The sequence below is a fragment of the Trachurus japonicus genome, chromosome 17 (assembly GCF_045865225.1).
Source record: "Trachurus japonicus isolate A0001 chromosome 17, Traja_1.0".
NCBI lineage: Eukaryota > Metazoa > Chordata > Actinopteri > Carangiformes > Carangidae > Trachurus > Trachurus japonicus.
The window spans coordinates 26,607,072-26,634,092 of NC_140923.1; the positions used below are offsets into that span (position 1 = coordinate 26,607,072).

The window sequence follows — 27,021 nt, forward strand, 5'->3', positions numbered from 1 at the left end:
ACCCATAACTCCCTCGTCCGGCGAACCCTGTCTGAACGCTCTGAACCTGTGATAATATCTCCTTTTTGTTTAACTCGTGTTTGGCTTTCCGTTGCCTCAAAACTGAACGAGTAAATGTGTAATTACCTCGATGTTTGTTTTGTTTTCCCTCTGTTTACACCTTTAAACAAGAGCCGTAGCAGACAAAAGCTGAAACAGCCAATGGGCGAACAGCTTGTTACGAGGTCGGACATTTCTGGTAGGATGGTGAGGTTGGGCGTTACAGATACTCAGGAAATTATTATTCCTCTGTTTATTTTCCACTTCACTTATGTCAGCTGGATGGTACGGTACTGTGTAAACAAGGCCTGTGTCTCTCAGGTAAGAGTTTTTAAGAAGACAGTCAGATTTCATTGTTAATTCCCCGAGTAGCAATAAGGGTCGTTTGTCAACACTCTCCCCGGAGGGGGTCCGCTCGTCGGAGGAGTCGTCACAGTGTTAGGGGTCCATGAGGTGGGCGCAGCGGACCTGCAAACGCGACGCTCTCCATCGTCAGGAATAAAGGAGAGCTACTGTTACTAGCCCAGTTCCCCGTCGTCCATTAGGCCTGTGTTGTCTGTTGAGTGTGTGTGCTTCTTCTTCCTGCTTTGTGTCAATACGTCGGAGAAACGTCAGCAATAAGTCGTTATATTCTGCATCTTTTCATGCACAGTTTGCTGTGGTAACTTTTCACTGCTGTCAGCTGTCACTCCTGTTGTTGTGTACATGAAGCTCTGCACAGTTACATGCAAACTATTATTTGAAGTAAATGCATTGTGGACAAGTGCAATTTCCAAATCGCAGGAGCTGCAGTTCTTTGATAAAGGCACAACATCCTGTTGTAAGCATTGTGTTTAGACTTAAAAGAACAAGCTTGGTTATACAGAGACAGCAAGAATCACATCATTGTTTTGGGGGGATTTTTTGTTTTTAATTGAAGCTGCAAAGCAAAAGTTGTTATTCCCACAAATATGATGACTTGTATTAGGCTACCATCATATTAGCTCCCAAAAAAAGAGCATTCTAATTATTTGTGCTTCTCGTTCAGCTTCCTCACACATTTGTCTCTCGTCGTCAAAGTCATAACATTGTAATAAACAGACTAGGTCAATCATGATCCCATTTCTGTTCATCTGGTTTTCAGGAGCGATTCATGGTAACCCATCACACACAGCAATGAAGAAAAAGCCCAGCACCCCTCTGCGCCCCAGACGCAGCCGGCTGCACAGTGCCAGCAGTGACTGTGTCACAGACCCAGGTACTGTGTTAAACTCCAGTTCTCCACCAAACTCTGAAACTGTCCCACAGTCGGACTCACAAATCAGGCACCTGACTATGTCGCAGCACAGCCACACCCTCCTCAAGTTCTTAAATGAGGATCGGACTCGTCAGAAGTTTTGCGATGTGTCTGTGTCTGTGGGTGAGAACCTCTACAGCGCTCACAAGGTGGTGCTGGCCCATGGGAGCAGCTATTTCCACGCTGAGCTGTCCAAGAACCCAGCCACCACACACGTGACTCTGGACCATGTGGAGGACTCTGTTTTCCAACACCTACTTGGCTTTTTGTACACCTCTGAGTGTGATGTCGCAGAGACAGACCTCCCAGCTCTAACTGAAGCAGCCCGATTCCTGGACATGATGGATATACTAAAGATGTTGTGTGAAGAAGGGGACGTCCACCCAGTAAGTGTGATCCAGGCCCAGGCCGATGTAAGAGAGTCTCCAGAGGTAGAAATGACCCCCAGCGACTCACCAACATGTGACACAGAGATCCATAGCCCGTTTGAGCAGAGTTCCCCGTGCAGTCGCCATTTTCGGTCTAAAACCTCTGCACAGAACCACTCAGCTGAAAGTCACATTGATGTACAGCGGGAAACCTCAACTGAGAAAGAGAGGACGGCAGGTCAGAGGGGTGCTACGGCACGGAGATCAGCTCGTAGGAGGAGAACACCCACGAAGTATAAGAGAGACGATGAAGAGTACTTTGTCAACAGTCCTGAGGAAAAGACTGCATCACCAAGAGAGGTGGACGAGGACAGAGCAGAAGAAGCAGGACAGGTGGTAATGGAAAACCAAATCCCCAAACTGGACACAAGGGGGACATCTCAACCAGCTCAGGGGGGTGACGTATTGGACGAGGAGGATGAGGAAGAAAAGGGAAGAGACATGAATGAGGATGTTGCTAGTGAAAAGAACATTTCTGAAGTGTATGGAGCTGAGAAGAGTGTGAGTCAGCAGCGTGCAGATGTAGAGAGGACGGAGCAGCAGGCTGGTGGAGAGGTGGAGGTGCCTGCGTCAGCAGCAGGAGGCTCTAACCAGAGTCCCGTGTACCCTGAGGGTCTGGCTCCGGTCATCATCCAGACCTCCAACAAGAAGACTCTCAAGTGTCCTAAATGTGACAAGACCTTTGACCGTGCAGGTGAGAACCACAGAGTATCAGTGTTACTGTTGATGTGAGCAGGAGCAGTGTCACTAGTGGTGTGTTACTGAGAACAGATACCTTTGTTTTTTAGGCAAGGCAAGGCAATTTTATTTGTATAGCCCGTTTTTACAAACAGTTTGTCTCAAAGGGCTTTACATGGCATCGTAACAACATCCTCTGCCCTAAGACCCTCACATCGACTGAGGAAAAACTCCATAGAAAACCCTTTTAACAGGGAAAAATCGGAGAAACCTCAGGGTGAGCAACAGAGGAGGGATCCCTCACCCAGGACGGACAGACGTGCAATAGATGTTGTTACAGACAAGAAAACAGTTTACAGAGAATGTGAGAAACATGGAAATGTTAACAACAGCTGTGCTGTTCTGTTAGGCAAGGGAGGCAGGGAGAGCAGGCCAGCTTAATGGGAAGACTGGATGGTAGACTGGTTCAGAGGAAGGGAGGGCAGGCCGGTTTAACAGCAGGGGAAAAGGGGGGTGGGGGGTGGGGGGCGATGCATACATACCTTTCCAAACACAAGAATCAGCTCTATTGAGCATCGACTTCTATGTACCATTAGTATGATGATAATAATGTCTAGCTTGCACGATTAAGGGTCTGGCTGGGATGTGGGACAGCCACTTTATTTTTCGTTATGAATAATAAAATTTTGTGATTAAGTGATTGTGTGAAATAATTAAGTTGGTTTAAAATGTCAAAACAACAGTCAAGACTGTCGATCACAATACACAATACCAAGATAATGTCTTCAGTTTGCCTGTTCTATCCAACAATGCAAAATCCAAAAATGTTCAATTCAGAGCGTTAAAAAAAACACAAACAGAAAATTCCCACTTTTGAAACGGTGCACTGGGAAAATGTCTGAGAGTTTCATGTTTTGTATAGAATATTGTTTCTATCTAACCTTTTACTGCATTTCTCAGGGAAGTATGAGAGTCACACGAGAGTGCACACAGGAGAGAAACCTTTCCAGTGTGACATCTGTCTTCAGCGCTACTCCACCAAGTCCAACCTGACTGCGCACAAGAAGAAGCACGCGAGTGACGCTCCCTTCCAAAAGAAGGAGCACAAATGCCCCTTCTGCAACAAGCTCCATGCCAGCAAGAAAACCCTGGCCAAGCATGTCAGGAGGTAAGACACAGCATTAAACACCCAGTCTACTGTCAGTCTGCCCTCCCATTCACTCTGCTTCTCCTGTGTTAATTTAATTAGTCTGAACTAACTTCAGCCAACACAGGTTAAATTGTTAGGTGTTTTCGTTTTAACCTGTTCCCACAGGTTCAGATGTTAAATAACACTTTTGTCTCGGTTAGATAACTCTAATCATCATCATCATCATTATAAAAGCTAGTCTTAAGACTGACTGACATGCCATCTTATTTTTCTTGATAAAACATGTTGCTGCCAGAGCCGAGTAGGTAAAAAAAAAAAAAAAAAAAGACTTTTGCTGTTTTTTTTTCAACACTTACGTCTTTGCCGGCAGCCACAGCAAACAGCTTTCCTCATTGTAGACTGTATACAGTATTTCCTCAACACACAGATGATCATTTTTTCATCTTTTCTTACGGATTGTTTTTCATGCTCTGATAATTACAGTCATGCACAACAGTCTGCAGCCTTGTAGCCTGTGTGAGCCTGTACTTGGACACAGCAAAGCTTTAAAATGAACACTTGAACAAATCAAGGATACTTCAAACATGCAGATTTTTTTGTAGGTTTCACATTTCACATTTACCCATCAGTGACCCCAGATGTGGCTGATAGGAATGCTGTGTATTTTGTTTTTGACAAATTCAATTTTTGACCTGGTGGTGGTGCTAGATGTAAAGTGAAAGGATCACCAAGGTGATAACAAGCCATCCAGAAGTTGTTGAGACATTTGACAAAAAATACAAACAGGTCATCCCTATGGCGTTGCTAGAAGGAGCAGCAGACAGCATGGGACTGACTGACACTGGCATTAATGCAGACATGTGTGTGGTTTAGACAGAGATGATGGATACAGTGTCAGCAAACACTATGGTGATGATGACATTTGGAAAAATACTGTATGTGATATGGGGAATGAAGCACTCAATTTATAGAGCACTACTGCCCATGATGACTTTGGCTGCTCCAATCATGCTGTATGATGTTGTTGACTACCCTGCCAGGTTTCATCCAGACCACATCCAAGAGTTTCTCACCAAGAGGAAGAGGAAGAGTGAGGGCTGGAAATGTGCTGTAAGACTTGGCTTCAGTTTTGGAATTGGTCTTCATATTTTGACTGAGGATTATTTGTACAAGGCAGCTCTTTTGTTTTACTGTTTGATCACATCTGTATATCTACAACTTTGTGTTAATACAAAGTATTATGATGGATCTTTTAAGTAAGAGTACTTTATAAATATTGTATTAATGTAAAGAGAGATTTTAACAGAGCTCTGTGACCGCTCAACCTTCTGAACCAGATTTGCCTGAAGATCTTCAACCGTAGGCCTCACCTACAGGAGCACATGATCCTGCACACCCAAGACCGGCCTTTTAAATGCTCCTTCTGTGACGAATACTTCAAGTCCCGATTTGCCAGGCTGAAGCATCAAGAAAAGTACCACTTAGGTGAGAGATGTGTTCATGAGAAACTAATTCTTCAACTCCTAAAGTTATAGAAAATTTTCTCTTGATAATGGAAAAACGTTTTCGCATCTTTCCGACCTATTGATGGCTAACCAATCATTCAGCAGCTATGTTACTGTAGCAGTTTATGCTGTTTAGCTTTATCCTGTCACATTTTCAGGCCCTTTTCCCTGCGAGATCTGTGGCCGACAGTTCAATGACTCGGGCAACAGAAAGAGACACATTGAGTGTACTCATGGAGGCAAAAGGAAGTGGACTTGCTTTGTTTGTGGGAAATCAGTGAGGGAAAGGTAAGTCTCGCTTGTATGTAATTTTTTATCAGTCGAAACTTTCAATAATGCCCCACTAGCATCCAATATCACATTAAAAACCCCTGAAATTAGCATAATAGGTCCCCTTTAATTAACACTTTTGTGTTTACTGCATAATTCCATACGTGATCCTTCATAGTTTTTATGTCTTCAGTATAAATCTTCAATGTCAAAAGGAATAAAAATAAGGAAAACCCATTGAGTGAGAAGGTGTGTCCAACCTTTTACCTGGTACCGTATGTTGTTAAAATCTAAACCTCTACTTTGACATGCTGAGCTAAAAAACAAAACAAAACATGTGTGACAATGATTCTACTTATAGGACAACTTTGCGTGAGCACTTGAGGATCCACAGCGGGGAGAAGCCTCACCTGTGTAGTATCTGTGGTCAAAGTTTCCGTCATGGTAGCTCCTACAGGTGAGTTCAGTGGGATTAGAAGAGGGTGAGTTGGAGGTTGTGAACGTTTGTGAAAATTGTTTGGCCTGTGTCATTAATGAAGTTTCCCGTAATGAGACAACTGTTCCACTGACAGGCTTCACCTCCGAGTCCACCACGATGACAAGCGCTACGAGTGTGACGAATGTGGGAAAACCTTCATACGCCATGATCACCTGACCAAACATCAGAAAATACACTCCGGTAAAGTACAGCAGGATTTTCATGTGTTTTTGGCATCTTTAGTCGTAGGATCTATTTTGTCTTCTTCACGCAGTTTGAATTATGTCTTTTAGTACAAAACAGTGAAGCAGGAAATACTCTTAATCATTTATTATAGGTGAGAAGGCACACCAGTGTGAGGAGTGTGGCAAGTGCTTCAGGCGCCATGATCATCTGACCGTCCACTACAAAAGCGTTCATTTGGGAGAGAAAGTTCGGCAAAAGTAAGTTATCGAAGAAATAACAGTTACATGACATATTTGTCATGTGCTCTTTGTTTCTGTCACTGCTAATGAGGATTACTTCTCACAGGTATAAAACTGCTGTGCATCAGTGTGAGGTTTGCAAGAAGGAATTTAAAGGAAAGTCCAGTCTCGAAATGCACTTCAGGACTCACTCAGGTAAAAGAACAACAAATTATTATTATTATTATTATTATTACTCATTAAGTCTTTATGGTCATATTTTTTTGTTGCTCTCACACTCATGTTTCCATTTGTGTTGGTGTGACAGGTGAGAAACCCCACAGATGTCCTGAATGCCACCAGACATTTCGGATCAAGAAGACTTTGACAAAGCACATGGTGATTCACTCAGATGCTCGTCCTTTCAACTGTCCACATTGCAGCGCGACCTTTAAAAGAAAAGACAAGCTCAAGTACCACGTTGACCATGTGCATAGCGTCCGGTTTACCGAGCAGCCCCTCACCACGCTCAGTGAGGACAAAATAGTCTCCATTCCTTTTGAGGAAACCTCAAAGGCATATCGGGCTGAACCCAAGTCGACCCTCCAAAACACCCCTCCGACTATGAATGTCTGCGTGCCAGTAACTTTAGTCCCTGTCCAGATGGCAGGAGGAGGGCAAGGTGACCTGAATGCTCACAGAGCCTCGTCTCTGCCCTCCCAAAGTGACAGTGTTGTGAGCATGCAGGCTCAAGGACAGCAGCAGAACTCCGGCTACCAGGCCGCCACAGATCTGGCTTTCTTAGAGAAGTACACTCTCACACCACAGGCTGCGAACATCGCTCACCCTGTGAGGCCCGATCAGATGCTGGACCCCCGAGAGCAGTCCTACCTGGGATCGCTGCTGGGGCTTGATTCAACTTCCACTGTTCAGAACATCTCCAACTCTGACCACACACACTGATGCTAACAACTTAGACGACTTAAGTGAAGCACTTTCCAGAAAACTTGCTTAGTCATTTCAATCAGAAGACCAGAAGCCACAGTATTCCCCACTAAAGTATCTTCACTTTTCTTAACAAAGGGCACTGTTTCACTTCTATGTACAGTAAATGATTAAATCCAAGACAAATGCAACACAACTGCACTTGATTCTGTTTGGCACAGAAAAAAATCTCCTTGATGTTCAGTCTGACCCCACAGGAAATTCACACCTGATATGAATCGGGTTTTTAATATTACACCTTCAGTAAAACAAGGTCATACACAATCAGTCTGAAAAACGTAACTAAAACTGAAAAAGACGTATGGGCTTATTTTGGTACTTGTAAGATAAGGATTCCACGATCGGACATCCCTGCCATATTTTTTCTTCACAAACTGGTCCCTTTATTGTCACGACAACAACTTGAACTTTGGTATTTTATATTTTATTGTTTCAGAGTGAACACTACAACTTTAATGGATCAGTCATTCAACAAAAATGTTACTTACAGTTTTGTTATCTTGTGAGATCCTTGTGAGTAGCCACTATAATATTTATTCATTTATTTTTTGGATCAAATAAATTGGTTCAGCGAATAAGTAAATAAAAATGATGCATTGGTTAGATGATAATAAAAAGACGCCCAAGGAGACTTAAACCGAAAAGGTTTCAGTAGGTGTTATAATTTATACACTGCCATTATGAGTTGTCATTGAATAATTTCAAGTTTGTAACTATTTGATTCAACAGAGAGAAACTTTCAAGCACCATGCAGACTAAATAGGAATGCAATGATTAAGTATTAGAAGTCCAAGTACTTGTGTGTGCAAGGATCTTATTTTAGATAAAGATTTTAAATTGTACAAGATGTGTGAAGGTTTTTGCTCTGAATAGCAGTAAGTGGTGTTGAAGCTGATCTGACCTTTTCAGAGAAGAACATCAGGTGCAGATGAATTGAGGGATTAATATCACATAAATCTGAATCTAAGCCAACCTGCCAGTGTTGGTGAATTTGCTCTTGGAATTTATGTACTGTGCTGATTTTTGCAGTGATAAATAAGTGTCCAGCAGCATACAATGCCCTCAATAAAGCACCAGTTTCATAAAGAAAAATGATGCTTTGTACAATGCTCAATAAAGCAATACTGAATTTTGAGCAAACAGACACAATGTACTTCTGTATCATGCAGCAATTCATACATCAAAATCAGAAGCCTGAAATGGTTTCTGAAAAATCAACAAATGATGTATCATCATCATTAAGTTTCCAGGCTGGTAGTTGACTTCAACCGGAGTCCTTGTCCTGCGTAAAAGACAATAAAAAAATATAATAATGAGGACATTATGAATATAATAACAAAATAATAATGATAATAATAATAATCAACACCAAAATGATCACAGAAACACAACAGTGTGAATGTAATAACAGCAGTAATAACATTGTGTGTGGCTGTGCCACACAGTTGACCAATTGACCTTTTCACAAAACCCCACCCCCAAATGGCCATTGTCCAATTATACATCCTAGCAACCGCTAATGTAAACAAGGTCCGTCAAGCTCATGGATGTATAAGACAATACATCCATGGTCAAGCTGCTAACCCTAACCCTTAAAAGACGATCTAATATATTTACAGAAAATGTAACATAAATAATAATAATAATAATAATAATAATAAAGCTGAGGTTACCGGTAAAATATTTGGACGGTGAATTTAGATCAGAATATTAGTGAGTTTCATGATGATTTTAAATCATGATTACTGTATGTGCCACATGTGCAAAGGGTATTACTCACCACTGCCCTTTCTGCAAAGCCACGACCTAAAAAGGATCATAGAAACACAGTGGTGAATATAAAGAAGCTTTATAAAAGCACCTGTAAAGCTCAATAATTCACATGTTACAAAAGGAAACCAAAGTTTGGGAAAACCTCCTTTAAAATACCACCAATAATATAATTCAGCCCAGGAACAGACTGTTACCAATTCTTAAAAGCTTGACAGATGTTGAGGATACAGGTAAAATATTTGGACAGTGACTTTAGAACAGATTACTGTATCTGTGTTTTATGATGAATTTAAATCACGATTACACCCTCACAAGTATGGTGGGGGCTGTAGGCGTATATTTGTCATTGTTTACTTTCTCCTAAAATTATGCTGTAGTGGATGGAAACCTGTCCAACAGTTTAGACCTAATAATAGCAACATCCACTTCAGACACATTTCACTTCAGAGAAAATGATAGCAGACATTTAGAAATGTAGGTTTAGCTACAGCAGCTACAGAGGAAGCGAGGCTAGAGCAGGTGTGATGTCATTAGTTCCCCAACAGTCTGGTTGTCACCTCGAGGTTGCGTGGCAACCAGCAGAGCGCCCTGGCCAGGTAGTTGGTTTCATACTTTTCTTGTTGTAACAGATGAAACAATAGCTGATTACTGAGCTTTGCAGGTTCTGGTCAGCAGATATATTAAATCAGTCTTTTCAACACTAACCCTTCTGTTAATGTCATATTAATGTAATGAAGTGATACTTACATTCACTTATTATTGCTTTTCCTCGAATGCACTGAGCCAAAGAATAATGATCTGACACCCAGTACCAATGTTTTTTCACACATCTCAATTCCATTTCTTGACCGCTTCTTATATGTTTGACTCCATCAGCCACTAAGTCAGGATATTCAGTAGTGTCCACGGAGCAGTAAGTGTCTGCACAAAAGAAACAAGAACTTGTTAATTTTTGTCTTGGGTCAATGGGTCCTTTGTTTTTGTTTTTTTTCCCCCTTTTTATTTTAAAAAACAGGTAGGCTAGGCTATTGAAAAACATTATCTTAAAGCTGTACAGAAAAGAAAATTGAATTTGAGCCCACTGTGGGTTCTAACATTAGTGTAATAACTCATCTATCAGACGATGTAGCCCAAACTTTGTGCTTTAGTAGTAGTTTTTTCTGCATTGGATAATGCAGGCACACGAATTATGTGTCACCCTGCTCACGATTCACCAGCCACTGATATTGGATCCGTCATCAGTCAATCAAACGTCTGAGACACACACACACACACACACACACACCGAGCTCAGCCTCACCCCAAGCATTGAATATCCCGCCCGCTCGATAACAAATTCGTTTTACTCGGGTAAACTCGTGCTACAACTCGTGGAAACTCAAAAAAAAAAAAAAAAAACTTGTGGAAACTCGGCACGACAAACAGGACAAACGGCCATTTCTGAACACCTTTAACATTATACCTATTTTCCTTAAAGACCCCTTCCCATGAAAATCATGTTTTTCGTGCTTTTCACATGTTCCTGTGGCATTTTTCTTGTGTTAGAGGACATACCAGCAGAAAAGGAAGTGCAAAATTGCATTTCTGAGTTTTTCTGCCTTCAAATTGCTGTGAACCAATGGCAGACGCAAACTGGCAGTTTCAGGGAGACTGGAGCTGACGTGTCACAGCTCCAGGGGAGGGCATTAGTGCTACAAGCTCCTGCCCCGCTATGCATCTGGCTCAGAGGTGAAAGGCTTGACAGCTTGGTGTAGCTGTCAAGGTGTAATAGGTATACCTCACCTGGTAGAGCAGCTTGCACCATGAGCAAGGACTATATTCCAGTCTGAGATCGAATCCCAGTGTGGAGTTTTACGCTAAACGCGCTGAATCGGTAATTGTACAATGTCTAGCTGTCAGCAAGCGGGGGTGGGCGGTAGGGATGCAACGGTTCTCGGTAAAATACCGAACCGTTCGGTACGGCCTGCACGGTGCAATACGCTCTTGGACCGCGGTATTTCAGATTCAGCGTCCATCAGCTCTTCCTGCTTTTCAAGCAGCTGTGCCGTGTATGTGTGTGCCTGGCCGTTTGGCGAAAGCCCGCCCCCGCGAGTCGATGTCCAATCACTGTTGAGCCTCCACACACTCACAGTGACTGCCCCCTGCAACTGAAAGTGCAGCAGCTCAGCCTCACACACAGAAGAGGGAAAAAAAAAAAAAGAAAACAAACAGGCGGCAGCATGAGCGGTCGCTGATCGCAATCGCGGGGGAATTTAATTAGTTATTAGCGCGATTTAGCACATTTAGCTTTTATTAGAGTTCCAGCAGGACTCTGTCCATGCACACCGCATGTGTGTGGTCGCGTGTCCGCGTGCCCGCATGTCCGCACGCGATAGAGAGACCGAGGTCGAGCAGGAGTTGACTGACAGGGATGAGAGACGGTGAAAGGCTGTTTAAAAAAACACAATAGACTAACTCCTTCTTTCCCAGTGAGAGACTGTGGCTGCAGCATAGTGACGTCTTCCATGACGGCAATATAGCACGATCTCTGTTTGAAAGTGGCTTCAGAGTGTGCACCATACTCAAAGACTAAAGAAGTGTGCAGAGGGAGGAGCTCACAGACAGTTCAAGTGTGTGTGTGTGTGTGTGTGTGTGTGTGTGTGTGTGTGTGTGTGAGAGTGAGTGAGAGAGATAGAGGGGAGAGCTATATTATAGATATTATAAATTCTAAACATTATTTTGTGAGAAAAAAAAAGTTCTCTGCACAAAACACATACCGAAACCGTACCGAGAACCGTGGCCAAAAACCGAGGTACGTATCGTACCGTGGGCTACCTGTACCGTTGCACCCCTAGTGGGCGAGATGGGCGGGTGCAGAGCAGTGCAGTCTCCGCCCACCCTCCAGAGGTGCATTGCTAATGAGCTGCTGGTGCTGTGCAGAAGGAGAGCCCTGGGAAATGGCACAGGTTTTGTGATTTTGGCTAAAAACTTCATAATCACAATTTAAAGACCACAGAGAATGTTTTAAAATAACCAAAAATGGTCGCGGGAGGGGGACTTTAAAGGTTCAGTGTGTAATAATTGGCAAGGTTTATTGGCAAAATCTGAATATACTACCCATGAATATATCTGTATGTCTTCGTACGATAAGGTCTATCGCAGACACTGCACTTGGCAGGAGCCGCCTCCTGCGCCCCATGTGGGTGGTTGGCATGAAAGTCACTACCTTCTGACGCTGCATCTTCAACAGAGTTGAGCCAAGCACAAGAAACTCGATGCAGGACCTAGGAGCCTACCCTGTCACTCTGCCTATCAGTGAGCAGTGGCTACTGACGCACCATCAGTTGGGAACCTCCCTTCGTCGGTGTTTCACCTTCTTAGTCCCACTACACCTCCAGGGGGCTAGGCGGTGAGCTCTGGCAACCCAGTGTCACCAGAGACGTTCTAGTGCCCGTTTATATGACCCAAACTGCACTGCCATGTTCAACTAACCCAAGATTGCAAGCTCCAGGTAGTAGCCAGTGCCGATACTGCTACTGCTACCCAACAGCACTGTCACACTCAATGCTTGTGCGAGTGCCGATGCTACAGCTCTGCTCCTCTCCTCATTCTCTGCCAGCATGGCTTAGCCACAGCTCACCTCTCTTTAGCCATCTAGATGCTGACTCTGCCTGCTTTGAGATGTTGCTCACCAGTCCCTTACGGGTCGTTCCTCTGACCCCCAGCATTCCCAGTGCTTTCCAGAGTGACTGGCCTGGGAAGCCCCTGCACCCCACCTCCAGTGGTCAGTTCCAGGTTCTCCACCCCCTCTGTTGGCTCTCATAAGGGCCTGATATTTCCCCAGCTTTCGCTCATGTGCCTCCTCGATCCTTTACTCCCAGAGTACTGTCAACTCCACCAGGACCAGAGTACGATGTCTGGTCAGAGGTTGGTGACAGCGATCTCTTACGAAAACTTGAGCTGCCTTCCAAGATCTGCCCTCATTTGCCAGTCCTTTGCAGTCCCTAGGATCCCTGAGCTTCCGTCCTCCTTGCCTTCCTTCTCTCCTGGCCTGACAAAGCCGATGAAGCAGAGACCTTTGGCTTGGGCCTTAGATCTATTCCGCATCCTCTCCTTCTCCAGACTCTCCACTAGTTGTGCTAACACTTGGTCATGGCACCATCAGAACCTCCCCTCTGTCAGGCTTAAGGTGCGTTCACACACAGACATTTTATTTTTGTCGCTGTCGCTCGTATTGCTCCTTTGTTGTTGCTCTGTCACTCAGCTGCAATCGCTCGTCAATTTGGCACAGATGGCGTCATGCCCACTGCCATGTCTCTCTGTATACACCGGCACCACCGGGATTATGGCAGCCAATCAGTGCTGAGCGACAAGCGACTGATGGCCAGAGACTTGGGATTTCTCATCTCAAGCGACGAGCGTCGCTTGAGATGAGACTGTCGCTCGGAGCCCTAGCGATTTTTCGCCTGCGTCTCCCATTTGCATTGACTTAAAGGATCATAGGGCAGGATTAATGAGAACGGCCAGTGACGCGACGGCCGCTGCGCGTAACTACAGCAACCAGCTGTAGCCACTGGCACGGGAGCGCACACTTCACTGTTTACTTTTTACTCTCAGTCTTTCCTATCTGCTCTCAAGGAGGGAGGGGGGGTATTTTACTATAGGTTCTCACTCTCTCTCTCTCTCTCACAGACACACACACACACACACATACACACCTGCCTCTTCACTGTGCTGAAGCAGGGGGCTGCTTGTCTGTTCCTCTGAGCTCCTATGCATGGATCTGTATGGGCTCCTATATGTACGAGCCGTCATGCCGTTACTGCCGGTACCGAGAATTAATGCGCCAGGTCCGGGTGTCGGACTGCATCTGTCAGGGTCCGCGATCCCATGAAAATAGATAGATAGGGGATAGATGATTTTTAGTATGGCTTTTAACAGGGCTTTCAGTTGTGCTGGGTCGTTTGCTGATGGGCGAAGAGCTTCCCAAACACTAATTTGGATCCACCGCAGTTGCCCTCATGTATCCATTCGAAGGCAGTCAGGGACGCGCTGACGTCAGGTCCGCCGGCCAGCGCACGAAATTCACCCCCTGAATTGCAGCGCATTATGCAGCACAGACCCCGTTCAAGGCAATGGAGAGATACGCGGGTGGGCTCATTCTTTTTGGTTTTGAACGTTTCCTCACCCATTATTATTTAAAAAACATAAAACGCATGTATATTTTCACACAAATCCTGCCCTATGAACCTTTAATATGTAAACTTGTCGCCAGCAACAAAAATAAAAGGTCTGTGTGAACACACCTTTACTCGCACAGGAGGGATCATCTGTCAATCTCCATCTGCGGAGGTTTGTTGGTGTTGGCAGGACATCATAAACCGAGCTAATGAGGAACTTTATCCGATTTCCCTTCATATTCCAGATGTCCTTCCAACTAAGTGATCTTCCCCCAGACGGTCACGGTAATCATGGTGTTACCCCCATATTACACACTGGACCTTTAAAGGGATAGTTCAACATTTTGGCAAATTGGCCCATTGCCATAATCGCTATAGTCATAGCAGTAGGTTTGTTACCTTTAATTGTCAGTGTAAGCTATTTTTAGAACAGCGGAGCGGAGCAGCAGGCTTCTCAGAGCTATGCTATGGAGGCTAAAGGAATTTCTTGGTTTCCCTCATCAAATTCATCAAATACACAATCCAACAACTCCAAAACGCTGTCGTGGACAAGTTGTGAGCTGCACAATCACCACGCTATGAGATATTAACGGAGCGTTACGAGACGGAGTTGTTTTAGTGGTAAATTCATGCAAAACCGCTGATGCGAGTTGCATTCAGGGACAGTTTTTCAGCAAGCAGACTCTATTTACCCTGTATTTACCTCGAAAACGGCTCAGTTTCGTAGCGTTCCGTTATTATCTCATAGCGTGGTGATTGTGCAGGTCACAACTTGTCCACAAAAGCGTTTTGGAGTTTTTGTATTTTGTATTTGATGAGTTTGATGAGGGAAACCAAGAAATTCCTTTAGCCTCCATAGCATAGCCCTGAGAAGCCTGCTGCTCCGCTCCGCCGTTCTAAAAATAGCTTACACCGACAAATAAAAGTAACGAACCTACTGTTATGACTATAGCGATTATGGCAATGGGCCAATTTGCCAAAATGTTGAACTATCCCTTTAAGTTAGGGAAGAGTACACTTCAAATGCCTTGATTTTAATTTTTTGTTTCATGTTGTAAAAATTGCAATCACAAGAACTCAGAAACTAAAAAAAAAAAGGTTGTCATATCATGTTCTGAAACAGGCGATGTCATTCCGTTATTCCATTGATCATTTTGAATCAACTATTTCTGAGGTTACACTCTCACTTTGCAGTTTTTAGATATAAGATGTTTAATCTCTGATGGTAGAAAGAAGTTATGCAATGATGTTTCTAAGCAGCCATGTTATAGATATGAGGTCATGATTACTTTATGACAAATACAAAAGCCTCCATACACCTACTCACTGAATTTCTTAACACATGTTGGACCTTTAGTCCAGTTCCCAGCTATGCAAAGGGCGGGTGTGCTATCCTCCCTCTGCAGCATATCCATCTTTACATAGGCCTACAGTACAGCGCTTCTGTATACAGGACAAACCTCTGATAAATTAAATAAATAAAGTGATTTTAGGGGATCTCTGTATGAACAAAAACTTTTTGTAGATGGAAAAAAAAAGTGCTAATGTGGCCTGAGATGACGCCAGAGCATTTAAAGGTGTTAGCTACAAGTCTAATTCCTCCTGGCCAGTAGGTGTAGAACTCACACTGCCTGCTCTCTGGTTAAGGTGCTGTTCACACCAAACCTTTTTTTTTAACTGCCATAAATATTATTATTGTATGCTGTAATTTTATGTTTGCATAATATTTTATTTAAAGCCTTTTATTTTATGCATATTTAATTTCTTTATAATACCTCAGCCTAAGAGGAAACTATTTATTTTATTTGTTTAATAACGGACTTGGTTTAATGTGGCACTTCAGTCCACGGAAGTATTTTGTTGTAACACTCAAAGAAAGATGAAGAAGAAAAAGGCCTCATGGTGGACTGAACTCATTTCCTCAGGGGTGCAGCCAGCGAGGTATTTAATTTTCTTACTGTGTTATGCATCCGTATATGTGAAACATGTTAATTGTGTGTTGTGTGTGTTCTTAGTTCGACGGTGGTGGTCGAATAAAGCATCTGTAAAAACCAAGAGCTGCGTGGTCCGTGCCTTCCTTCAGGCGCGTGACGTCAGTCCGACTTCCCATTTCTCCGACTTCCCATTTCTCCGACTTCCTATTTCTCCGACTACCCATTTCTCCGACCAATATTTTTGCGCCCATTAGTCCGACTTCCCATTTCTCCGACAACCCCAAAGTCCGACTTCCCATTTCTCCGACCACACATTTCTATATTTTTGCGTCCATTAATCTGACCTCCCGTTTCCTCGATTTAAGTGTGCCCGGTGCTCCGACTCCAGTAATTACGACAGTGTATTAGCCCGACTAATCCGGCCTAGAAGCACCCCTGAACCAGGCTCTACTGGTGCGCATCATAATAGCCCAATACTGCACAACTGAAAATATTATGTAGCGACCCCGCATGTTCTTGTTATGATGTTTATTTCATTGCTGTAGGCCTATATGTCCTCTGTGTGTGTGTGTGTGTGTGTGTGTGTGTGTGTAGGTGAGTGAGTGAGTGAGGGAGGAGGAGGAGGAAGGAAGTGTCTTTTTTTCTTTCCGCCTATCACTGGTTTGATGAGGGAGTGATGTTCTTAATCTCAACAACTAAACTATCAAGTCACACACAAAACTGACACACATGATAAACAAACAGAACTATGTTGCAGTTTGTTTGTCAAGTTAACCTGTCACCTTCAGCACCACGGACAGCGCAGCGGATGAGCCGCGGAGAAGTGCAGCTGTGAGCGTCTGGGCTCTGGGCTTAGAGCCTGGGGCCTCATTTATCAAAACTGTAAGTAAGCAGTGTAAAACTGCTACTAAATTTTTGCTTAGGCCTATGGCGAAAAGACGAAAATGGCGTACACCCAAAATATTAACACCTTTTTCAGATCTATCAAACGCACTCTCCACAATTTCTCTTTGATAAATCACACTGGACCCAAGAATGGTGCGCACGTGAACACACCTCATATTCCGCCCCCGGAACGTCTAGACACAACCATATGGTCAGCACGTGCATATTAATTAGCCATGTGGAGCTGTGGAGCGGCAACAAAGTAACAACAAAGTAACAACAAAGTGACAAACGAAGACAACGGGCGGAGGGCGGGGGAAAGAAAGGCACACGCGTCTTGGAGCTCTCCCATGTTGGTTTGTGAATGAAAACTGTATGTTCAGCTCCCCTTACTTTGGGAGAAGACAGTGTTGAGTTCTTTCTGCCTCATATGGACAGTGCCATGGATTTATCGGTGAAGAATGAACTGCTGATATTTTGTCTTAGTAGTGCTGAATATGACCAAGCGCACTGTCCGTTGTCTCAGTGCTGAAATGAATGACAGGGTGTCACAGAGAGAGAGAGAGAGAGAGAGAGAGAGAGAGAGAGAGAGAGAGATTATGTCAGATGAATTAGTCCTCTAACAAACTACAGTTTGACTTGTCAGTAGTTTTTCCAGTAGGATGTAGTTAACGGGCACGGGTCTGGGTTGTTTACTGCTCCACAAAATAATCTAACAGTTTAGTTTATTAACCTGAGTGTCTTGAGAACATGTTTGATACTAAACTGCTTATGTCAGACAAGCTAATGACATATAGTTAATTTCTGAATAATTAATTTGTCAGAAGTAAAAACTGTCACTCTGAAGCAGCATTCAAATGGCAGAGCCAGAGCAGATAGATGAGCTTGATAGTGCACAACAAGTCAAGTCTGAAGAACCTCGTAGAAGTGAAAGAGCCCGCACATTAACAGAAAAAGGAAAGGAACTTCAAAAGGAAAAGACTAAAGGGCTACTCCTACGTTTTGACAGCATTTATGACAGCTGGAAAGCTCTTACCAAGTTTGCTAAAAAATCTGTAATAAAACAGGATCCCAGCAACATTCTAGAAGAACACATCAGCACTATTGAAAAGGAGTTGTCTGAGCTGAATATTGTTTATGATGAATATCGGAGGATTGACAGCCCAGATCATGAGATGCGCTGCAAGATGGATAAGTGTATATCTGTCACAGGGATTGTGGTTAAGAATGCTCAATCTCAAATTCAAGGAACAGAGGAGGAGATTGTTTGGCCTGATGCTGGTTCTGTATTTGCATCCTCTGTTTACAATGTCTCACTAGCAGCTTCTAAATACTCTTAAGGCTAATTCTATTCTCTCTAATGTATCCTCAGTCAAAAGACAAGAAGCTGCAGCAGAATATGCCGGCACACAAGCTGTATTGAAGATTATGGCTGAGCAAGAGCTTCACCGAGAGAAACTGCAAAGACTTGAGACCGAGGACAAGGTGATAGCTGCAGACCAGGAAGCAGCTGCAGTATCTCGTCGTCTACAAGCAGAAAAGGAAGAGACTGAACGCAAGATAGAAAGAGAGAGAAGAGGCTGCGCTTTTAAAGCAACAGCAAGAAGAAAGTGCAGCAAGAAAAAAGTCTGTAAAAGACTTAAAAAGAGAACTTGAGAGTTTGGAGGAACTGAAAAGACTGAATTCAGCCAGAGCAAAGCTTCAAGTTTATGATGAAGGTGAGTTTCCACAGAACACAGAATTGTCTACAGCCATGCAAGCAACCAAACAGATAAACCCTGTGTATCAAAAAACACTGAAGGATGAACCTCCAAGACATGTTGTTCAAGATGATTCAGGAGAGCTTGTCAAAGTTTTGGCTGAAGCTATATCAGCAAATAGGCTACCTATTCCAGAGCCTACCATCTTTTGTGGTGATCCACTCAAGTTTAACCACTGGAAGTCATCTTTTCATACACTGATTGAGAACAAAAATATTCCAGCAACAGAAAAAATATTTTTCCTTCAGAAATATGTAGGAGGAGCAGCTAAAGAGGCATTAGAAGGATATTTTCTGACTGATTCGGAAGATTCATATTATGCAGCATGGGACTTACTTAATGAACAATATGGTGAGCCCTTTGTAATTGCCAAAGCCCTCCGAGACAAACTACATGCTTGGCCAAAAATAGGCTCAAAAGAGAGTGCTGAACTGAGAAAGTTTGTGGACTTTTTACGTAGCTGTAAATCTGCCATGGCTTATAACGAGAGTTTAAGTGTTCTTAAAGCAGATATCAGTGGAATGTTTTTGTTAATATAAGTCCTAAATAGTCCTATTTTCCGTCAGCAATCACTTACATGAAGTATTTCAGCCTAAACACGAGTCTCTCCATCACTCTGCTCTGCTGTAACCCGAGGAGAAAATTTTCCTTGTGGGATACAAGTGTTATCCAATGAGGAGAGAGAACGGCATGAAGGGCTGTGTGTGCAGCCAAGGGATGCGCGTGAATGTGGTGACGTAGCACGAGGACCAATTGATGCCTGACAAGGGCGGGGGCTGCTAACTCATGGTGCGTTCAAGGAAACTCGTACTTTGTGTTTTTCCTTCCTGTGAAGTCATACCAGTTCGATCTGGTACGAGTTCACGGGTCGGAAGTTACGAGTGGCCGTTATAGGGAACTTTCACAGACAACACGACGGTAAAAACACGAGCTACGGGTTACCTGGAACGCTACCAAGTCGTAGTTGTGACTTGAAGCTGTAACTTACGGTTTCAAAAGCCTGCCTTGAACACAGCATTAGCCGAAACGGCCGTGCCGATGATATCTGCTTTAATGATGGAATTGAGAATCAGAAACTCACTGCTAAGCTACCTGACTGGCTAAGTACCAGATGGAACCGGAAAGCCACTCAGTATCAGCTAGAACACAGAAGGTTCCCAAGCTTCGATTATTTTGTGACTTTCTTAAACATGGAAGCTAGTATTGCATGTAACCCCATAACCTCTTACCATGATTTACAGCAGAGTGAGTCTGACAGACCAAAAGTTAAGAACCAAACCACAGGGGTTTTCAAGAATAGAACTGTAGGTGCAAAGATCCTCACAACTAACACTAGTGAGAAGAGCATAGTCACATGTGTGTTTTGTCAGAAATAGGACACAGCTTATACAAATGCAGAAGATTAATTGAAAAGCCAGTTGCTGACAGAGTAAAGTTTATTCCACATGTCTTCATGAAGATCGCCTAAAACAAGAAACAAAGAGAAACCATTCTGAAGACATAGGTAACACTAAGGAAAGAAAACCACAGTTAACACAACCACAAAGTGTAACCAAAGAAATCACATCAAACTGTTGTACAAGACAGTAATAACACCCAGACTTCAACAATTATGCCTGTTTATGTATCCACACCAAGTGATTCAAGCAAGGAAGTTCTTGTCTATGCTCTGCTCGATTCACAGAGTGACTCATCATTCATTCTTGAGGACATAGCAGACGTTTTAGATATGGACACAGAGCAAGTGAAACTGAGACTCTCTACTATGACATCAAAGAAAACTGTTGTAACCTGTAAAAGACTTAAAGACCTACAGATAAGAGGAGTATTCTCATCTAACAAAATCACGGTGCCAAAAACGTACACTCGTGAATTCATTCCTGCTAATCGCACACACATTCCAACGCCAGAAACTGCCAAGGCATGGCCTCATCTGAAGCATTTAGCAGAGCATATGGCTCCACAAATGGAATGTGAGATTGGTTTACTTATCGGTTACAACTGTCCACAAGCTCTAATGCCTAGAGAAGTTGTAATTGGGGAAGAGAACCAACCCTTTGCTCAGAAAACTGATTTAGGTTGGAGCATAGTGAGTTATGGTGAACCAAATGAGAATGAAGGTGATGCAATTGGTATAAGTCACCGCATCATTGTAAGGCAGGTAACACCAGTACACAAGCCAACAGTTAAACTCAAGAGTGAAGTTCACTATGTCTGTAACACTCACATCAAAGAAGTGGTTACTCCAGATGATGTAATCAAAGTGCTGGAATCAGACTTCAGTGAATGAGTTGGAGAAGAAGCAGCTATCTCTCAGGAAGATCTTCAGTTCTTGAACAAGCTGAAATGTGGAATCAAACACAAACAAGATGGTCATTATGAAATGCCCCTACCCTTTAAACAAGACAAGCCAGACTTACCCAACAACATGTCATGTGCTGTCCAGCGTTTAAAGTGTCTGGAACGAAAGCTCAAGAGAGACAAGCAATACTGCACAGATTACATTAACGTCATGCAAGACATCATCACACATGGTGATGCAGAGAAGGTCCCAGAAGAGGAACTCAACAATCATCCAGCTTGGTATATCCCCCACCACGGGGTATATCACCCTCAAAAGCCTGGGAAAATATGTGTAGGCTTTTAATTGCTCAGCGAGGTTCCAAGACACATCGTTAAATGATCACCTTCTTACTGGACCAGATCTCAAACAGCCTGGTGGGTGTTCTTTGCAGATTCCGTAAAGGCCCTGTCGCTGTTATATGCGATGTGGAACGAATGTTTCATCAGTTCCATGTAAGGCCTGAGGATCAAGACTACTTGAGGTTATTATGGTGGGAGAATGGTGATTTTGAGTCTCCGCCATCAATTTTTAGGATGAGAGTTCATCTCTTCGGCGCAGCCTCCTCACCTGGTTGTGCCAATTTTGGTCTCAAACACATAGCTGTCGAAGGTCAAGATCAGGTTAGCCAAGACACTGTGAAGTTTGTACAGCAGAATTTTTATGTAGATGATGGGCTTGTTAGTGTAATGTCTGACACTGAAGCAATTCAGCTTGTCGAAGAAGCCAGAAAGCTCTGTAGTGTAGGCAAGTTGAGGCTACACAAGTTCATCTCCAACAGCAACAAAGTATTGAAAGCAATACCCAAGGAAGACTGTGCACAAAGTGTGAAAGACTTGGATATGGCTTTGGGAGAGCCACTGATGGAACGTGCACTCGGCGTTCAGTGGTGCGTCTTCTCTGATGACTTTCAATTCAGAGTTACTGTCAAGGAACGCCCACTAACCAGAAAAGGAGTGTTATCCGCTGTAGCCTCTATCTATGACCCACTGGGGTTTGTTGCACCATTCATCCTCCGGGAAAAACTGCTTTTACAACAGATGTGTCGTGACAAACTTGGGTGGGACGAGCCACTCCCTGAAGAGCTCAGAACACAGTGGGAGTTATGGCTACAAGATCTTCAGAACTTATCTAATGTAAAGATTGAGAGATGCTATATTCCAGAAAAGTTCACAGATGTTAAGAAGTACGAACTACATCACTTTTCAGACGCCAGTGTCACTGGTTATGGTGAGTGTAGTTATCTTAGAGCAATCAGTGCTAGTGGAGAGGTTCATTGCTCGTTAGTGATGGGAAAAGCACGTGTTGCTCCGAGCAAGGTAACTACAATACCTCGCCTTGAGCTGTCTGCAGCAGTGGTAGCAGCAAGGACTAGTGTCATGCTCAGAAAAGAACTTGAGATAGACGGTCTGCAAGAATATTTTTGGAGAGACTCTAAGGTCGTTCTTGGATATATTAACAATGATGCCAAACGGTTTCATGTGTTTGTAGCAAACAGAATCCAAAGAATTAAGTCCACTACAGATCCTGACCAATGGCAGCATGTGAAATCTGAAGATAACCCTGCAGATCACGCTTCCAGGGGCCTGATGGCACATCAGCTCGTCAGTTCAAACTGGTTCACTGGCCCAGATTTTTTATGGGAACAGGACCTACCTGCAGGAAACATCAAGGTGGGAGAAGTCAGTGATGATGATCCAGAACTACGGAAAGCTCAGGTTCTTAACACCAAAGCAAAGGAAAGGAGGACTTTTCTGACTGGAAAAGAGCTGTCAAAGCCATTGCTTTTCTTAAGCGCCATGTAAAGCAAAGAAAGGGTTTTAAACCTAAAACAAGTGAAACCACAAGTGTGGAGGAAAGACAAGAAGCAGAGCTTTTCATCATCAAACTGGTTCAAGAGGAAGCATTCAGCTGTGAGATCAAGATGTTAAAGCAATGCAAAGAAATGAAACCTAAAGATAAAACAAACAAGCTACACAAGCTAAATCCATTCATTGATAAATGTGATGTGCTCAGGGTTGGAGGACGTTTGACAAGATCTAGTCTTCACCCACATGTTAAGCATCCTGTCATTCTGCCCAAGACAAGTCATGTGTCTTCTTTAATAATCAAGCATTACCACCAGAAGGTGCATCATCAAGGAAGAGGCATAACTGTAAATGGAATAAGGGCCAATGGAATATGGATCATAGGTTGCAGCAGTGCAGTTGCCTCACACATCTACAAGTGCATGATGTGCAGAAAGTACAGAAGAAGTACACAAGATCCAAAGATGGCAGACTTGCCAGAGGACAGGATGGAAAGTACGCCTCCGTTTACATATTGTGGCATAGATTGCTTCAGACCATTCTATGTGAAGGAAGCAAGAAAGGAAAAAATACACACAACTACAGAGCTACAGCAGCGACGGGAGGAGGAGGCTCTTCACAGCCTCAGCTGTAGAGGAACCTGGTTGGATCAACACATGAAGTTATATAGGCAGGTTATATTGTTACAGAAGCACTAGCCGTCTCTCACAGCTCCATCCAAACCGGTGCCGACTGCGCTGCTGCGCAGTGTGAATTGTGCGCCCACGGAGCGTGTAGCAACACAAAAAGTTTTTTCCGGTTTTATATCAGATTATTATCATCATCAGATAGAGCCTTGACGTGTTTGTGCGTCTCCGATCCCTAAAACGTCTCTCTCTCCAAATATTTCTAATTGTTTGTCATGTTTAAATTACGTGTTTCAAAGGCGTCGGCGTATTTTGAACATGAGAGAGAGTAATATGGATTAAAATTGTAATTTTCAACAGTGACAAGCAGTATTTATTTGCATTCCTACATTTACACAAGCACTACACACAGTCCGGAGCAGGTGTAGATTTTGTGAGTAGCTATGAAAAAATCAGCACTACTAAAAGATTGATGAATGCGGAAATCCACGTAAATTTGCGCTGCTCAGGGTTTACACACAAATCCGTGCTGCTCACGTTTCATGAATGAGACCCAATGAGAACAGGGCACAAGGCCCGTGAGACACTTGAAGATGTTCTGTGTGGTCACGCTCAAGTTTTCAGTGAAACCCTAGGAACGCTGAAGGGGTTTGAAACCTCCCTGACATTGAAACCAGGCCAACAACCAAAGTTTTGTAAGGCACGCGTCGTCCCATACGCATTGAAACCGAAAGTGGAAGCTGAAATTGATCGATTACTCCAACAAGGAGTGATCTCTCTCTCAAAGCCAGAGACACCCAACCCTTTGAGCCTAAAAGCCTGGTACCATTACGTTTTTTGGTCTCAACCGATAGTTTCTACCCCCGCACACACTCTGAGGGGGGTGAATTTTTTTTTAAACTCTACCGTTTTACTGTTATTAGGTTTAAAATTCTGGCCAATCAGGGCGCGGAAACGTTGAGTGACAGGTCCGGAGACCACTGCTTCGAGGCCAGTGGGCGGGTTCTCGGCCGGCTAACGGCCGCACCGCTCCAAATATGGAAAGTAGAATCCAACATGGCGCGGTTCAAACCCCCGTAGTAGCGGCACAAAACAGACTCACCAAAACCACGTCCATTCTTTTTACAGTCTATGGTTTACACCAGCACCACCGGGATTACGGCTGCCAATCAGCGCTGAGCGACGAGTGACTGACGGCCGGAGAGTTGGGATTTCTCATCTCGAGGGACAGAGCGAAAAAACGCTCCGTCGCTGTCGCTCCGAGCCCCAGCGTTTTTTCGCCTGGGCGATTAAACGCTCAATCGCTCATTTGCATTGACTTAACATGTAAACTTGTTCGAAAAACAAAAGGTCTAGGGTGCGTTCCAATCGCCCTGTAGTTCCCTGCGCAGTGGACTACACAGGGTGTGCCGCCATGTTCAGTGTGGTTCCAAACCGCTGGGAGCAGTTTGAAGGGTACTGTGAACTGTGTAGGGAGGGAGTGAACAACGGCTCCTCACTTCACCCAGTTCACCGGATGTTGACAACCGATATTACCCATCAGCCATTGTGCTCCGGCGTAAGCTTTGTTTACATGCGTTACGTAAATTGGCAGGGCTAAAGGTTACCTGTCTAACTTTAATAACTCGGTGACTCAATAAACGGTCCATGAAAAAATATTTTTTCTGGTGGATATCTTTTACAAAAAGAAAAAACAAACGATGTCCGCACAACTGCTATAATCGAGCTCCCAAAAACTGTATTAGGACAACGTTCCGACCACTTGACTTCATCAGGTCATCTGATGTGTAGGGGGGTGGGGCACATAAATAGGGGGAGGTTACCAATAATTAATGTCACCTGTTGCCCTCCCAACTTAATCACAGTCGTTACATCAACACATGTTTACACATCCATAACAATCCATATACAGGTCACAGTTTAAAGTAGCAGGCCTGGAACAATTAAAACATCAAAAAACATCTCAGGACATCTAAAGGATATCTTAGTTACAACATGACTGAGCTAGAGTAGTTTCATATCGTGTCCGACAACGGGAGGGTTTAAACAGTTGACGTCCTGATGTTAGCTTAGCGACAGCCGTTAGCTTAGCGGCTGCCGTTAGCTTTGCTGCTGCCGTTAGCTTTGCTACTGCCGTTAGCTTTGCTACTGCTGTTAGCTGTCCCTGTCAGCTGAGCCACTGATGCTTTCTACACACCTTGATGCCCCAAAACTGAATAGGGGAGAGCCGGGTCGATTGATACACTTTTCATTTAAACGTCTTTTTCAAAGATGACGTTATGTACACAAACATTTTTATCATGTGATCAACAACTCACATGTGTATTCTCTTAGTTACAAGTGTAATTTAACACATATGTTGGATGATCGCGCTGTTTTATAACTTTGAACGTAAGTTGACATTTGTCTCAAACGCCCCACCTATGCGGGTCGTTTGAGACACAGAGGAGGGACGGTTGAAACAGCATGTTTTAAACAGAAACTACTGACATTACTCTCGTTTTTATGCAGCATATCAGACAACATACTAGTGTACTCGTTATTGCCAAAATGTCACATAATTTCTCACAATATAAATAGGTCAAATAAATATTTTTGTCCCGTGCGTAATTGTCAAGATCCGCCATTTCGATTAAACTCGCCTTTCTTCTTTTGTACGAGTTGTTGGACGACTGCATTTTCATTTCATTTACTTATTTCCCTGTCCTAAGTCATGTTTATGGATACACAGTTGAACATATTGTCATTTTACCCTCGGCATTTTCCCCTCACTTTGCTGAATATCTGTTGATTCACGTCATAAACACGAACATTAAAAATATGTGGTGTTTATTAAAAATACATGTTGTTCATTCAAATCGGTTGTTGTTCATTGCAAAACAGTTAGGCTATTAATTTGGTGATTTATATACAGATATTGATCGCGCAGTGTGACCACAATCACTACGCACGGTGGCGTGAGGGACATTTGAAACAGCTGTATCAATCGTCCCTGCAGCGACTACTGACAATAAAACCTGTTTTGCCTCTAAACTTCAAAACTATGACATTTCATAATTTAGGACCTGTTTATGTACGAATTCATCTGTTGTTAGGTCATATTATTATTGCATGAAACACACAATACAACTTTTGATCACAAAAAAACTACCGCAGGGTGTTCCGATTGGTGTTATATCGGTTAAGTGAAGTTCCCTACGGCAGATTCCCTGTGCAGAGAGTAGGGGGCTCTGTCCAAGTAAACTGTGGATCGGAACGCAGCCCCAGTGTGAACGCAGCTTTACAGCAGAAGACACATGACATCAACATTCTAACGGTGCGTTCACACCAAACGCGATGGACGCGATGAACGCCACAACTTTCCATTAAAAGTCAATGTAAATGACGCAATGACATGCGATGGCGCGTCGGACGACGCGATGAAGCGATGACGCGTCCATCGCGGCCATCGCATCATCGTGTCCATCGCTTGAAGTTGAAAAATTTGAACTTTTCAAGCGAC

General features: G+C 43.5%; 2 protein-coding genes across 4 annotated transcripts in view; one reads left to right on the forward strand and one right to left on the reverse strand.

Annotated features, from left to right (window-relative positions):
- Positions 1–56: 56 nt before the first annotated feature.
- Positions 57–7,360, forward strand: zbtb41 (zinc finger and BTB domain containing 41). 2 transcript variants are annotated; one of them, XM_085804480.1, is made up of 11 exons: positions 57–492; positions 1,163–2,437; positions 3,382–3,589; positions 4,612–4,681; positions 4,909–5,056; positions 5,235–5,364; positions 5,708–5,803; positions 5,919–6,025; positions 6,162–6,267; positions 6,356–6,444; positions 6,557–7,360. In XM_085804480.1, exons 2-11 carry the CDS (start codon positions 1,195–1,197, stop codon positions 7,189–7,191), a joined length of 2,832 nt encoding a protein of 943 aa, XP_085660606.1. In that variant the 5' UTR covers positions 57–492; positions 1,163–1,194; the 3' UTR covers positions 7,192–7,360. The 2 variants fall into 2 exon arrangements, with proteins under 2 accessions (XP_085660606.1, XP_085660605.1); XM_085804479.1 differs by having other exon boundaries at positions 176–360.
- Positions 7,361–8,120: 760 nt separating this feature from the next.
- The window catches only part of LOC146970786 (complement factor H-related protein 2-like), a 43,005-nt gene continuing 24,104 nt past the window's right edge, over positions 8,121–27,021 (reverse strand). Inside the window, exons 4-6 of one of the 2 annotated variants that reach the window (XM_085804484.1) lie at positions 9,754–9,927; positions 9,014–9,039; positions 8,123–8,515 (exon numbers count right to left, since the gene is read on the reverse strand). In XM_085804484.1, the coding sequence (XP_085660610.1) occupies positions 8,498–8,515; positions 9,014–9,039; positions 9,754–9,927 (218 nt within the window). In that variant the 3' untranslated portion in view covers positions 8,123–8,497. Of the gene's footprint in view, positions 8,516–9,013; positions 9,040–9,753; positions 9,928–27,021 lie in introns of both variants that reach the window. The other variant, XM_085804483.1, reaches the window with a different exon arrangement.